This window comes from Myxine glutinosa, chromosome 12 (assembly GCF_964187855.1).
Source record: "Myxine glutinosa chromosome 12, kmMyxGlut1.1, whole genome shotgun sequence".
NCBI lineage: Eukaryota > Metazoa > Chordata > Myxini > Myxiniformes > Myxinidae > Myxine > Myxine glutinosa.
The window spans coordinates 79,553,649-79,569,285 of NC_136272.1; the positions used below are offsets into that span (position 1 = coordinate 79,553,649).

Genomic DNA, 15,637 nt, shown 5'->3' on the forward strand with positions numbered 1-15,637 from the left:
CCAGTGCCAGAGAGGGCACGGAGTGGGGAGAGAGCCAGAGGGCCTTCCCCAGGTAGTTAGGTTAGGGTAAGGAGCAGGTAAGCTCGGAGGCAACTGCAGTGGTGGAGGTGTGCAGGTGGGTAGACCCACTGGGAGAGGTACACGCCGCAGCCCAGAAATTGTGCGAGGGCACCGGGAGATGAATCGGGGGAGTGAGACCCCAAATTGAAGAGCACCACAGTTTGGCCAATGGGAATTGGTTTTTTAGAACCCATAGTGTAAGAGGGCCAATGGTTTGGCCGGAGAAAGCCCCCGGGTAGTGTAAAGTTGTTAAAGTCATTTAGGAAATAGTTAGGATTGATGAACCTGTCGCACCATACGCAGCCACTTACCTGTGGTGATGATGATGACTCCACACCTGTGTTTTCTTTGTTTGTGTTGCAGAAATGAGAATTGCTGTTGGATTTGTGAGACGCATCACGACGTGGATGAGACATTGGGGTGATTCCATCTCTCCCTCCCTAGGAGGGACTGATGATGAATTGAAAATGGCAAATTTTGATGAGAGTTGAAAATGGCAAATTTGATTGGTTAGGAGGGAGAGAAGACGAATTTGGTATATGGGAGGAACGGGGAAGACAGTAGGGATGTTTGTGGATTTGTAAAGTAGATGTTTATGGGTAGTGTTGTGTTTTGTTGATACAGTAAGGGGTAAGGGAGGGGCCATGTAGGTTACCTGGTGGGGGGGGCGTACGATAGGAACGTACCTGTCTCACCTGGTTCCCATGTGCCCCCAGTGTGCATCACCTTACATTGCGTGCACTTTTGCGCCCTTACCACCTTACTCACTTGTTTCTTCTTTTGTCTCCCACCTCCGAGGATCTGGCTTTGGGGTAGAGAGAGAGGAGAGAGAGGTGCTGGCTACGCAGTTGTGGGCCTGCACTTTCGCTGTTGGCTGCCTGGATCGATACACCATATGGACCGCAATGTTTGTGGCCACCCACAATGGACCGCAGTTCGTTTGCGGCCAAGCACCACCCGGGGATGGACCTATGGGTCAACGTGGCACCTATGCCATACAGGTGAACCACTTTTAGTTGACACCAAGTGCACCACAAGAAGAGCAAGAGACACCTGCAGGGTTAGGGGTTGTTGAAGTTATTTTTATTCCAATGAACAATGGTGACTGCACCGATTGGTGGTGGGGTGGTGCTCTTGATGCCGGGAAAGGGTGCTCTGCACGTTATTAAAGGCCGTCGGCCACAGAGCACTCGTGGGTTGGTGTATCGATGTTGGCAAGCGCGCTCTCTCTATGCATAACATCTGCATGTGTTCCTCCAAAGACAGGTCCTGGATCGTAGTGTAAATATCAGCGTAGTCTTGTAAATAATGCTCCCTACCGGCTGTATGTTTAGTTTGAGAATTCTTTCCGGATTCGGTTATCCTGTGGGTGTGTTTCTGAGAGGAGAAGGGTGCAACGTCGCAGGGGGACATATTTACTCATTTGTGAATATCTATAAAACTGTCGCACTCAGGGTAGAGTTAATAGTAGAGGGAACTACATTGCGTGCCACACTAAAGTAGGTAAAAATTTATCGGGTCGGGACGCCCCGAGGGTAGAGAAGGGTGCAATGTTGCGAATATGGAATTTGGCCTCCATATCCGCTTGTAAATATTCCCCTATCTTCTCCGATACTCCCCAACTCTCCCCTTACCCCATTCCCTAGTCCCATTGTCTGTAAACAACACCCATTAGAGCCGATCTTCCCCTTCATTCCCCCATTAAATGTCGTGCCCAGGTCCCCCGCACCACACGTAGACAATTATAGGACATCTTGCTAGTTATTCTTAATCTATGTCAGTTAAGGACTTGTTTCCATTAATTATGACTCTTCGTTGCACCAGAATGTGATGATATGGCACCAGTAGGAGTTTAGGACCTTCCCATACCTCCCCGCATCTCTTCCCATCATCTCAAGCTCCAACAACAACCACAACAACAGCGGCTTTGCGTCCTCACTCCGGCTCGGTTGGCCGCCATTGAACATGTGCTCGACGGGGTTACCCAGAAGGGGGCTCCCTGTCGGCCCCTCGTCAAGGGCGGAGCCGGTAACCCCCGCACCCAATGAGAAGCCATGGGCCGATGCCATATGGGGCGGAGCTAACGAGCGAGGGCGTGACTCCCCGCCGGATATACGCGGCCCCGCGCCGGACGTGACGTCAGATGCGCCCCGAGCTTGGAAGGACAAGACGCCACCCTCCCGAGCGCTGAGCGACCTCCCCGGCATCTCCACCAAAGTCGCGACCCACGAGCGCTGAGCGACCTCCCCGCATCTGCTGGACACCACCGTACGCGATTCTGTCCCTGAGCCAGGTGCACCTGAGCCATCGACTGCCGCTTTCCTGGCCATCAAACCCCGTGTGAGTGAGCCTTGTCCCGTTTATCTGTGGTCTGTCTAGGGTTAATATAAGAGTGTGTTTAAGTGCCCACCTTCCTATGTTTCCCTCTTGTCCCTGTAATCTAACCTTTTCCGCCTTAATATAACCTCCTCCGGAGGTCTTGAGAACTGAACCCCTGGTGTCGTATTGTGTGATTGTAATCCAGCCGTGTGTCTTCTTTTTCTTTCCTATTGAGCCAGCATAGCGCGGCTTCGTCGACGTTCGAGTACAATCGGGTAACTTGTACGGATACGGCGGCCATCCCGCTCGGCCCACCATACCATCAAAGTCGTATCTGTAACAATATATATATATATATATATATATATATATATATATATATATATATTTGTGCAGCGTCTGTCCTGTCCTGTGTTGTCACTGAACTACTTTCTCAAACTTTTGTGAAATCGTACCAAACTTCTGGAATGCACATATCTCTCCGGTCGGTATGTCCGAAGGGTATTTTGTTTGAAAATTTTTCCAAATTAATTAATTAATTTTTTTGGGGAATTTTTTTTTCCAACTTCAATTGTATCGACGCTTGGTGAGGCGAGCGTAGCGAGCCGAGCCAAGCTAGTATATATATATATATATGTATATATAAGAAAACAAACGACAAAATAAGAATAACCAAAGCTTTTCGTGCTGTACTCCTCAAGGTAATTCACAGCAAGAGAAAGAGGAAGTCAAAGGCCCGCTCCCGTTGATTGTGGCCGTGGCCTTGTTTGCCGGTGGCCTTGTGGCCTTGTTTGCCGCTGTGGTCTTGATTAGCGGCTGCAGTCGTTTGCCGCTGCGTTTGCCGCTGCGTTTGCCGCTGCGTTTGCCGCTTTGCCTCCTCGACCTTGGCCTCGTACTCGTCCCTTCGCTCCTGCCTGGCATGGCTCTGAAGTACTCCGCCGCAAGGCTTCTTCTGCTCAATACCCGCTCCACCCCATCATGCATCTCTGCCATCAAATCAAATGGACTCCTCCGACGACCCAGGTACATTCACCGTGGCTCCGGTCGCAAGTTTGTTTATTTGCAATCAGGTCACTCCATCCCCGTCCTCTGGTCGGCTCAGCGCACTCTCACTCTTCGTCCCAGCGCACCTGGTCACAGCAACCCACACGATCGCACCTCTTGCCTACGAACCCTGGCTAAATCACCTGAATTCATCCCTGCTGTTCAAAACAACATCGAGCTCACCCTGTTCAACACCCGGTCCCTCAACAATAAATGCCTCATCCTGAACGAATACATCCTGGATAACAAACTGGACTTTCTCTGTCTCACCGAAACCTGGCAACAACCTCTGGACTACTACACACTCAACCTCACCACACCCAATGGATATTCCTACGTCAATAAACCACGCTCGGAGGGCCGAGGTGGTGGAATTGCCGTTATCCACCGTCAAGACATCAAGACCAACCTCATCTCCATCTCATCTGCTCCATCATTTGAACACCTGGCTTTAAAACTCTCTGGTCACACGCAGTCAGTCATGGCTGTCGTCTACCGCCCTCCCAAACCACACCCATCATTCCTGTCTGACTTCTCCTACTTTCTGACCCAGCTATGTTCCCTCTCCCCCTCAATCCTCCTCCTTGGTGATTTCAATATCCACATGGACTCCACTGACTCCACAATAACCACTGACTTCACTGATTTACTCACCTGCTTTAACCTCACTCAACATGTCGACTTTCCTACCCATATCCGTGGTCACATTTTGGACCTTGTCTGCTCCACTGGATTAAATTTGCACCATCTCTATGGCTCCGACCTCACCCTCTCTGACCACTTAGCCATCACTCTGACCATCAACATCCCCGCCCCAACACCAAGGCATTATCGCACAATCAACTTCCGTAAGCTAAACGCTCTTTCACCTACCTCATTCTCATCCACCCTCTCTGAAAAAATGTCCACTTCTCCCTTCATTGACCTCCACACCCCTTCCGACCTCACTGACTACTACAACCACACTCTCTCCTCCTGCCTTGACCAGCTTGCGCCTGTAAAAACCAAAACAGTTTCTTTCACCCATTCTGCTCCCTGGTTTACCCCTGAACTCCACCTGATGAAAACTCGTGCTCGCCAACTTGAAAGACTCCGCAATAAAACGGGTCTCACAGTTCACTCCCAAGCCTACAAGGACCACATACAACACTACAAAGATGCCCTCTCCCGCGCCCGCTCTGCCTACTACTCTCAAATTATCCACTCTGGCTCCGGAAACCCAAAAGCACTCTTCTCGACAATAAACAAACTCCTCCGCCCCCTGAACACCACCACCCAGTCATTCACAGTAGACAACTGCATCTCCTTCCTCTCTTTCTTCCAACGCAAAATTGACAACATCTACAACAGCTTGACCACCGCCGCACCCGCTCCCCCTCCAACCACCTGCCCCCCCTTGTCCTGCCATCCCCTGTCTCGGTTCTCCCCAATCTCTCCTACTGACCTCTCTGAACTCCTCATAGGAATGAAAACTGCCACCTGCACTCTTGACCCCATCCCCTCCAGCTTTGTCAAAGCCTCCCTCCCTGCTCTCTCTCCACTTATCATTGCAACAATAAACTCCTCCCTGTCTACAGGCATCGTCCCACCTTCCCTCAAAATTGCTGCTGTTACCCCCATTCTAAAAAAACCTGGTCTAAACCCTGACACCCTAAACAACTTCAGACCCATCTCCAACCTACCCTTTCTGTCAAAAGTTTTGGAACGCGCTGTAGCCACTCAACTCAAACATCATCTCTCTGCCAATAACTTGTATGAAACATTCCAATCCGGATTCCGCTCCAACCACAGTACTGAAACTGCTCTCCTCAAAATCACCAACGACCTTCTCCTCTCCTCTGACGCTGGCAACCTCAACATTCTCGTCCTCCTCGACCTCAGCGCTGCCTTTGACACCATCGATCACACTATCCTCCTCACCCGACTTGAATCCACCTTTAACGTCACCGGCACTGCCCTCTCTTGGATTAAATCATACCTCTCTGACAGATGCCAGTTCATCTCCATCAATAACTGCAAATCCCCCACTGCTCCCCTCCCCCAAGGTGTCCCCCAAGGTTCAGTTCTTGGCCCCCTCCTCTTCATCCTTTACCTGTCCCCGCTCGATCACTTAATCCGCCGTCATGGTCTCCAATTCCACTGCTTCGCCGATGACATCCAGCTTTTCATCTCCACCAAGTCCGTCTCCACCGACACCCACTCTATCCTGACAAACTGCATCACTGAAATAAAATCCTGGCTTCAAATCAACTTCCTCAAGCTTAACTGTGATAAATCTGAAATAATCATCATTGGCCCAAAAACGCTCACAAAATCCACCCATAACTTTGCCCTCAACATCGACGGTATCCCAGTATCCACCTCCCCTCACATCCGGAATCTTGGCGTCATCTTTGACCAAACCCTTTCCTTCGACAAATACACTAAACAGATCACAAAGTCAGCCTTCTTTCACCTGAAAAACATTGCCCGTCTCCGCTCATCCCTCTCCTCCACGGCTGCAGAAACCCTCATCCACGCCTTCATCACCTCCCGTCTGGACTACTGCAATAGCCTCCTCTATGGTTCACCCTCAAAAATCACCAATAAACTCCAATACATTCAGAACTCCGCTGCCCGTCTACTCACTCATTCCCGGACCCGTGACCACATCACCCCCGTCCTTTACAAGCTTCACTGGCTCCCCATCCCCCAGAGAATCCAGTACAAAATCCTCCTCTTGACATACAAAGCCCTCCATAACCTGGCCCCATCCTACCTGGCTGACCTCCTCTCCAGACACACTCCCACCCGCAACCTCCGCTCTGCTGGTACCAACCTCCTGACCCCCTCCATCCGGACCAAATTCAGATCCTGGGGGGACAGGGCCTTCTCCATCGCTGCTCCCACCCTCTGGAACTCACTACCTCACACCATCAGAGACTCCTCCTCACTCACCACATTCAAAACATCACTAAAGACCCACCTGTTCAACGCTGCATTCAACATTCAACCCACAGCATTTAACCCCTGACTATCTCTTCTCCTTCTCCCTCCTTTTGCTTTAAATATTTCCCTATTGATTCTTGTCTTGTCTTTTTGATTCTTGTCTTATATATATGCCGTATATCGCTGCTGTTTGTTTTCTTGATTCTTGTCTTTTTGCAATTGTTGTTTTCATGTATTGTTATGCATTATGTTTTCCACTCTGTCAAAGCGCCTTTGGGCTTCTGGAAAAGCGCTATACAAAATAAATGAATTATTATTATTATTAAAGATCATGCATATATAAGCATGTCTATGTAAGAGCAACACCAATTGGTTCATCAGACATCACGCAAATGGTAATCTGAACACCTATTGGTTGACTTGGTCACCACTATCACTGGCTCTGATTGGCTGGAGCAGAGTTGAGAACAACGACTCACCATTTGCACCAATACCTTGGAGGGATGGGGAATGGGGTACCCCCAAAGCCAAGGGACTAAACATCATCATCAGAATATGGGGTCCATGGAATGGATGAAGGTTGCTTCCAACATACGTAGATGTAATGTAGTCTGACCTCGGCTCAATATCTTGAGCATATCTGCATTGCACTGGTCTGCACAGCCAGTGTTGGCAACTAAATGCCGTGAAATGGCAAGATAATAAGCAGAAAATGGCCTACGGTCTTGAACCTTGCATCGGTTGAGTCCTCACTCCCATGTCCTTTCCTCGAATCACCAGGGGGGCAACATGCTGTTTGGTACGATCAACCAACCTTTGGGTTGTACGGCCCACGTACCGAGCTTCACATCGGCACTTAACCTCATATATAATATTGCTGATTTGTGAGGTAGACAGCACATCTTTGTTAACTGACGCAGCCTGGTTGGACAATGGGCCCAGATTATACCCGTGCCCAACTGCCCATGTTCTCAAATCCTGCTCTGCCATTCTTGCTTCCCCTCTACAAGGAAGTGAACAAACATCACTCACATCCACAATAAGGGTGTAAAACAGACATTACCAACTATAGGGCACTGATCTTGCAGAGCCATCAAATCCATCATTGTTTCTGATGTCATCTTTCCTGTTTTCTAACAGAACAATCTCTATCAATTGGATTCCGTTCAAATCAATCAACTCTGGACAGGCTTCTGCTCCTCCCTCAGCAATGGTTGGAGGCCCTCAATCTCAAACAAGGTGTTAGAACTGTTTCCCTGGACATATCTGAGCATTTGACAAAGTTTGGAATTCTGCCTAGCTTGCCAATCTCTCCATCTGTAGCATAGAAGGTTGCTTTAGTTCCTGCATTCCTGACTTCTGCCACCCATGCAGTTAACATGTTGCCATAAATGGAACCCTCGTCCCTTCCCAGTGGAGGCTGGAGCAACCCGAAGCAGTGTTTTATGTCCAGTCTTATTCCTCATATATATATAAATGACCTCTCCAATGCTCTGGAAAACAATTTCTTCCTTTTTACAGATGACTCTACATTATGCCATACAGTACTAGGCAGACAGCAGCCGCATCTCTCCCTGTTGACCTGGAAATTATTAAATGCTGGTCTAATAAATGGAACATGTTCTTCAATCCTGGGAAAATGTCACAGTATCACCCTGGAAGGATCTGACATTCGTTTATCAACTGACTCCTCTTCATCAGTTTAGAATCTCATGCCTCCAGCTATCCTGTCCATAAATCTTCTGTCCCTGCCACAGCTTCCCTTTTACCCTTGGGAAGCAAACGACATAAAAGGAAACTGATAATCACTGCAGGGTAATTCCTTAAGAGTGAATCTATTATGTTTTGGTGCTTTAGACACAAGTGAGGTCAACACCAGGCTCACCTGAGGACCAATTTTCAGGTCACCCTCCAAAAAAAGTGAGAGTTTGGTTAATTCCATTACTGGTAACTCTTCCTCTTTGATTACGCACATGACTTGCAAAGACTGGATACCAAAGCTCTGCCTTTGCGGAAAGGACCAAAGTCTCAACCCTCTCTCTTCTTGTACGCATTGGATACCTTAACCCCTTACCCCCACTTACAATGAAAATGCCATCCAGCACATGATCTTTCTCATTATCAATGTGGAGAAGCTTTTTGGCAATCTTGACTTGACCAGGACTATTTGACCAAAAGGCATCAGTGCTTTAATGAACAAGAAATATTCATTTTTTTTGCATCTACTCCTCTGTCTCTGCTCTTCTCCAAGACTAATTGGGCCACTTTTCTGCATCATGTAATGGTGCCAATACAACTGCATTTTTTTTTCAAGGTTCCAAAAGTGACCCATTTAAAGGTCAGCCTTTCCCCAAAATAAAGTAATGGAAGTGATCACTGCAGCACACCTCGAGGCTTGTACAACCCTCTTCTCCAACTCTCTGCTCTGGTATTCAGTTTGGCTTCCAAATAAGTCATTCCACCCTGGATATGCTGAGTCTGTGATATCAACACATCGATGGATGCTCTCATAGCCACCACACCCACTCCACCCCCACCTATGATACCATCCTGGACTGGTATTCAGATGATCACAATCAGTGGGTTCCCTTGGATGGCAATATCTTCCAAGTTCTACATCTGAAGGTCGATGTTACTCATGGTAGCACTGGTGGTGGCAGAGAAAAAGCGTACTCACGTTCTGTGCGGACAAAGAGACAGACAAACAAACAAACGGACCCAAATGCAATACCCTCTCCTCTGGCGAGGGTAATAACAAAAACAATGATAACATTGTAACAAAGCATATATAAATTAATACTAATAATATTCCCAATTATAATATTAGTATGAATTGGCAATAACAACAACAAACATATAATCCCCCTCATTTCCCTCCCTCCCCACCTCCCCAGACTGAGCACATCTGGGCTTGGTGAAAGGTAAGCTAATGCGTAAGCAGTGCAGCAGGCTGGTATGTTACAAGGTCGTGAAGACCATCGGAAATTTGGTCCAATGGACTGGAAATTTGGTCCCACTAGTTCATCTAAATGGGGCATTATTGGTGAATTATTGGTGGAGGTGAATACCTTTTTTAGCCAATGCATTTGACATAAAATCCCCACCAATAATGGAATACTCTGCAAGTCTCCTGGCACACGATGAGAATGGTAGATTTAGTCAGTTGTGCATATTCCTGCTGAGCTATACTGTTTTCTTGAAGACTTTTTAACATCAATCTGAAACTGATAGAGATTTTACATAGATCACAAAGAGGACAGAAACATTAACGGACATCAGAGTACTTTCACACGAATTACCCTGACATTACTCAACAGCAGAAAAAATAGAGTGTACGGTATGTGAACCTGCAGGGTTCTTTACATGATGATGAATTTGGGATTCAGATGGGAACACAAAAACCAACAAAACTTTCTCATTATGGCATTAACATACATTTGGATCATATGAACCACAGAGTAAACTCTTCTTCCAACTTTCACACAATTCCTCTTACTTACCAACCAGTACAAAGAAAAAAGAACTGTTCAAAGATGGTGAAATCTCGTGTCTAAATAAAGTAACCTGAGAGCAGACTCGGGAAGTGATTTGAGGCAAACGCACAACTTGGGTGAGGAGAGAATGTAGATGAAGTAGGCCATGCCAATACTGACTACATTCACTGTAGTACCTAAGCTATTAAATGCACATCATTGCCACATCCCTCCTCAATTCATAAAATTACACTCATAATAATTACATTATGCAAATCTGTGCTTATACTACGACTCTACTCATAATTACACTACAAATTTAGAGCACTACTCGGATCAAGCAATCTACGAGGATGAAGCCCGGGGTGGTATCAAATTAAAATTACATGAAGAAATGAAGCCACAAATTAAAAAAGAAAATGCAAAACCTAAATGATTACCATGTAACCAATTTCAGTTGAAAGATATACCTTGCATGATAGGTTGGGTGCCATGTGGAGCTTGGCGGCACTGAAGAGATGCGCATTTCTTCCTTGTCACTATGACAATCTTCAAACTTGGTGAAATGCCAGGAATGAGGTCGTTTAGCAATGTCAGCCCGCCTGTGCATGGTGGGGGGGAGAGGAGGGCAAACAGTACTTAAGAGAACTATTGATAAGCAGATATACATTTATTGAGGGTGATATGCTTGTTTCCCATTATGTTGGAGTCAGCAGCTCAGAGTGTGGACTCTTGGACGAAGTCCTTCAAGAACCGGCTGGCCAAACGACATTCAACTTAAGTTAGTCGGAATCTAGCTGGAACTTGCATCACTCTCTGCTGATCTAGAGTTCATTAGATGCTGGTCTGATGAATGAAACTTGTCCTTCATTGTTGGAAAATCTCACCGTCTCATCCTGTCACTCCAGAATGATCATCAAAAGCTGATATTTAGACACAACAGTGACCAAGTGATTTAGCTGTAAAGGCTATTTTTGATTTATTGATAAATGAATCGATTAATTATTTAATTATTCCATGAATGACATGATTAATTTTTTTAAAGTTACAGATTTGGATGAAACGGTGGCGGTTTAGGTATTCTATTAGCCAATCGATTGATTATTTAAATATTTTATGATTTTAATTCATTTATTTTCATTATTAATCATTTATTTATTTTCTTTCTCATCTGGGCAATACCTCAGGGAACTTTTGAGCTTGGAAGCTGATATTTGGACACGACAGTGACCAAGTGATGTGGTTATAAAGGATATTTTTGATTTATTGATTAATCAATTAATCAATTCATTATTTATTGATTAATCAATTCATTATTTATTTTTTTCGATTCATGACAATTATCAAAAAGTTACAGCTTCGGATGAAGCACCAGTGCTTTAGGTATGCTATTAGCCAATTGATGAAGAAAATATTGCATGATCAATATTTATTGATTTATTTTTTTTGTATACAAGATCTCACATCTTTTTTTTTTCTTTTTTTTTTTTTAATGCAATTAATCAATCAATTATTGTACACCTCTCCCTCCCAATACAATCTCTATGAGCTGCACGGTGGGATTGCCGGGCGCCGAAGTGCCTCGGCAATGCCGCGCTGGAGGATATCTATTTATTTGGCATGGGGGCGGTGTACTTTGAATGTATCTGTACTTATTTCTGATATATTTTCTTTATACACTTACAATTTATATTCCTTGCTATTCACTCCGTAACCCTCAACATATAGCTGCCCTAAAGCTGCGTTCACAGATGCATAAAGATACATCTTGATACTTTTAATTCTACAACGATGCATTCAAATTCAACAGAAGTTGTAAATTTATTGATGGCAAATGCCAAGGACAACAGAAAACCAAAAGAAGCATAAATTACAACAGCTAATTTCTGAACACTGAAAATCTGCAGCAACAGAAATAAATTACAACACTGGGTGCATAAAAGTCAACAAGAGAATGTCGAAAGGTGCTTGAGCAGACAGATATGATGTCCTGAAAAGTGAGTAAACAGTAATACAAAAAATATATATCAGGCTGATGATAAACAAGACTTTTACCTCATGGAGTTCTGTAAAACCTTGGAAAGCATTCTCCGTGCTGACACCGCAGCCCTGCCATAAGGGCCTATTGAGGGTGATGTATCCACCATACTGAGTTTAGATCTTAACAGCAATGAAGAGTGGACAGAGCAGGACAGAAGTGGATTGCAGAAAAACAGCAATAGCAGCTGTTCTACTGCAGGGCAGTGGTCAAGATTATGGTACAAAACTTTATACTGCAAACGTGCGCGCGTGCGACGCATCCTATCCGGTTTACTCCCAACAGACACGCAAAGCCATTTAGAAGGAACACATCCCTTTTTCCCCAGAGCAAGAATTTGTGAAAACCCTTTTTGTAAGCAACAATGAAACTTTTATAGAGAGTAACAGATTTAGTATTTAAAATACATCATGTCCATGAATCATGGTAAAAACAAATTCTTCTTAAAGCATTAGGAAAAACTTGACAAGTAAACATTACATTGTAAAATATCACTGCTAAATATAGTTTGCATTTCACACTGAAGACCCCAGTGATGCTTAATATATACAAAATCGCCATTACCTTTACCCCCACCATGGCCGGCTCCCACTCATTCTCGGAAATAATATGAAAAACAACAAAAACAACACGCACACACACGCACACACACACACACACACACACACACACACACACACACACACACACACACACACACACACACACACACACACACACACACACACACACACACACACACACACACACTAGTGGAGATCAGACACTATTACTGCAGTGGGTACCAGGAAGCAAGTGGCCACACCACCATATGTGATTGCTGCATGCATCCTGACCAACAGGAAATGCCTGCCAGACATCGACCTGTCTGTGGTTAACAAAACAGTTCTGGGAGCAGCCAGGAACAATTTTAATGAAAAAGGCTCTTCTGGCTAAACAGTTGCATAGGCTCCACCTAGTACGCACATGAGCTTAGCAGAGCTTCTGCTCCACACTGACGAGGGCCAACAAGTCCAAAACATGTCCATGGATGTTCCTTTTCCAAGGTGAACTGGCCTATAAAATTTAGAATTCAATTCTCTTTCCAGTATTGGCTGCAGAATAATCCTATGGAGATGGAGGGAGCTGTAGCTCTGCTCAGTAACTCTCAGAGATGTTGCCAATGTGTCACACCTCCATGTCGATACTGTAAAGTTGGTGGGGTGAATGTGAGCTTACAAATCTGAGTGGGGTGATGGTTCATACCTTGAAACAAGCACTTACCACTGTCAAGGACAAGGTACACAAGACTACACAAATTACACAGGACTGCAAAGGTGTAGTACACACTATCCCATGTGTATGTGTGGCAGAGTACAAAAGAGAGACCAGAAGGACCCTGGGCCAGCACATCAAAGAACACCGCAATGCCTTTTAATGTAACCACCCAGAAAGATCAGCTATTGTGAAACATGGGTTGAGGGCTGGCCATATTCCTCTTTGGGATAAGGTGAACATTCTGGCTACATCCCCAAATCGTACCAAGAGGCATACACTGGAGGCGTGTCACACTTGACAAACTAGGTCACATCTGTCGGAGGCGATCGTAACCTTGGCACAGGCATATACATCTCATACATCAACACACTGAGATGCCCTGGCAGGGGGAGAATGGCTGAGACGCAGTGGGGCGTGATGGCTCTCATTGGAGCATTGAAACACGGACAGTGCGGTGGTAAAATGTAACTTGTGTACCTCTTTAATGGATGTGAGAAAGTTACAACACATCATGGGGTTTAGCATGAGATCACGTGATCTTGCATTAGCAGCTTGTTCATTGGTCGAATGAGCAGCCACCCAGATATGAAAGGGAGAAGAATAACGGGAAAATAATTTGCTCTTGGGAAAGGTTAGTGAAGGTACAGCTTGCTGTATTGCTGGTTGAAAAGTTGAGCCATTCTGTTAAACTACACACACACAACTACACACACACACAACTACACACACAACTACACACACAACTACACACACAACTACACACACAACTACACACACAACTACACACACACACACACACACACACACACACACACACACACACACACACACACACAAAGTCTACACCCACTTTCAAAATTTTCACCTTTTGTTGCCTTATAGCCTGGAATTAAAATGCATTAAATCAGACTTTTTGTACACCGCTCCTTTCCTATTCCTTCTCTAGGCGCTGCATAACGTCATTGCCGGGCACCAAAGAGGGCCCGCAAATGACGCACGCTGAAAGGGAGTACTCAGTTTTCACTCCGGTTTCGGTTTCTTGTTTGTTGTGCACCTCTCCTTTCCGAGTCTATCTCCAGCTGCTGCATGACATCATTGCCGGGCACCGAAGGGAGTACTCTGTTTTCACCCCGGTTTCTTGTTGTACACCGCTCCTTTCCTATGCCATCTCCAGGCGCTGCATGACGTCATTGCCGGGCACCGAAGGGGGCCTGGGAATGACGCACACTGAAAGGGAGACTCAGTTTTCACTCCGGTTTCTTGTTTTCTTGTTTGTTTGTTTTCTTGTTTGTTTATCCGGGCGATATCTCAGCCATCCTTTGAGCTGGAAAGCTGAAATTTCGGCACAATATTCGGCATCAAAAGGTCAAAGGTCAACTCTAGATCAAACGTCTAAAATCATCAATTTTCATCTAAAGATCGTCACTAAAATCGTCACTTTTCATCCTGTTAACATCCTAATATATATATTTATATACACACATATACATGCATGTAACCATATACTTATTAGCTCCATTATATTAAAAACAAAGATGAAGATGTATATATTCTTACTCATTATATACTCGTATTATGAATGTGTATTAAAAAAAATACAAAAACAAAAGGTTGCCATGCCTTGGAGGATTGATCTAATTTGTCGAGAGTTTCAAATGCCCTTTGTATCATTAAACTAATATTGCCGTTTTAGCACTTGAAGAGAAAAAGTAAAACAACAAAGGTTGACAAAGACTTTGTATTTAATCATTGCAAAGACAACTGCATTATCCAAGCTCTAACTTTGTCATACAATTAATGAGCTCTAACTCCAATGCCAAGCTCTAACTCCAATGTTTAAAGAGCCAGAAATACAAGTTGCAACATGCCGACTTTGGAATGTTGGGTGGGGAAATGGCTGGAAAATGAGAGGGGGAAAGGGAGGGAGGGAAATCAGGGAGGAAGATCTAGGAAAATTAAGAGAGGAAGGAAGTGTGTGTGTGTACACACACCCAGATATCGAGATATCTCCTGAAATTATTCCCTCGATCTGAGAAACCAATTAAATTGCCAAAATGGTTGTTGCACAACATTGATGCTGATTAATGCTTACTTTTACTCATTCAACTTTCCATTAGACACAACTGAAAAAATAAATTGAAGATCCTTTACTTCCTGATATTTCGCTCTTTAAAGGTAAACATCATTACAGTTGTGAGTGAAATGACGAAACTTGGCTATTAGTTAGACTTTGTTTGCTTTGAATGGTGGAACAAAAGTTAGATAAAACAAACATGCGCTGACTGATGTAGGGATCAGAAAACTCACCAAACATGCTGCGTATTGGATGCATATGATTTTTCTGGGCAATGACGTTCGTTGTCATCGTAATATTTTTTAGATGAATAACAGACCCTTAAAAAATAGTTCCGTGATTGATATTTTTTCTTACTTTATGTTCCTTTTCCCAACAGAAAAAGGTTATTCATGATGAAGTTGAAATCAAAGGGATGCTCTTTTGGTGAGTGTCAATTTTCAT

At 44.8% G+C, this 15,637-nt stretch overlaps 2 protein-coding genes across 5 annotated transcripts in view; both read right to left on the bottom strand.

Annotated features, from left to right (window-relative positions):
• The window catches only part of LOC144888467 (uncharacterized), a 790,732-nt gene that overhangs the window by 718,633 nt on the left and 56,462 nt on the right, over positions 1-15,637 (bottom strand). The window lies entirely within an intron of this gene.
• The window catches only part of SHROOM2 (shroom family member 2), a 208,088-nt gene that overhangs the window by 89,018 nt on the left and 103,433 nt on the right, over positions 1-15,637 (bottom strand). For 3 of the 4 annotated variants that reach the window (XM_068131947.2, XM_068131951.2, XM_068131950.2), the window contains one exon: positions 10,295-10,426. In XM_068131947.2, coding sequence (XP_067988048.2) covers positions 10,295-10,426 — 132 coding nt within the window. Of the gene's footprint in view, positions 1-10,294; positions 10,427-11,879; positions 11,987-15,637 lie in introns of those variants that run through there. The other variant, XM_068131949.2, reaches the window with a different exon arrangement.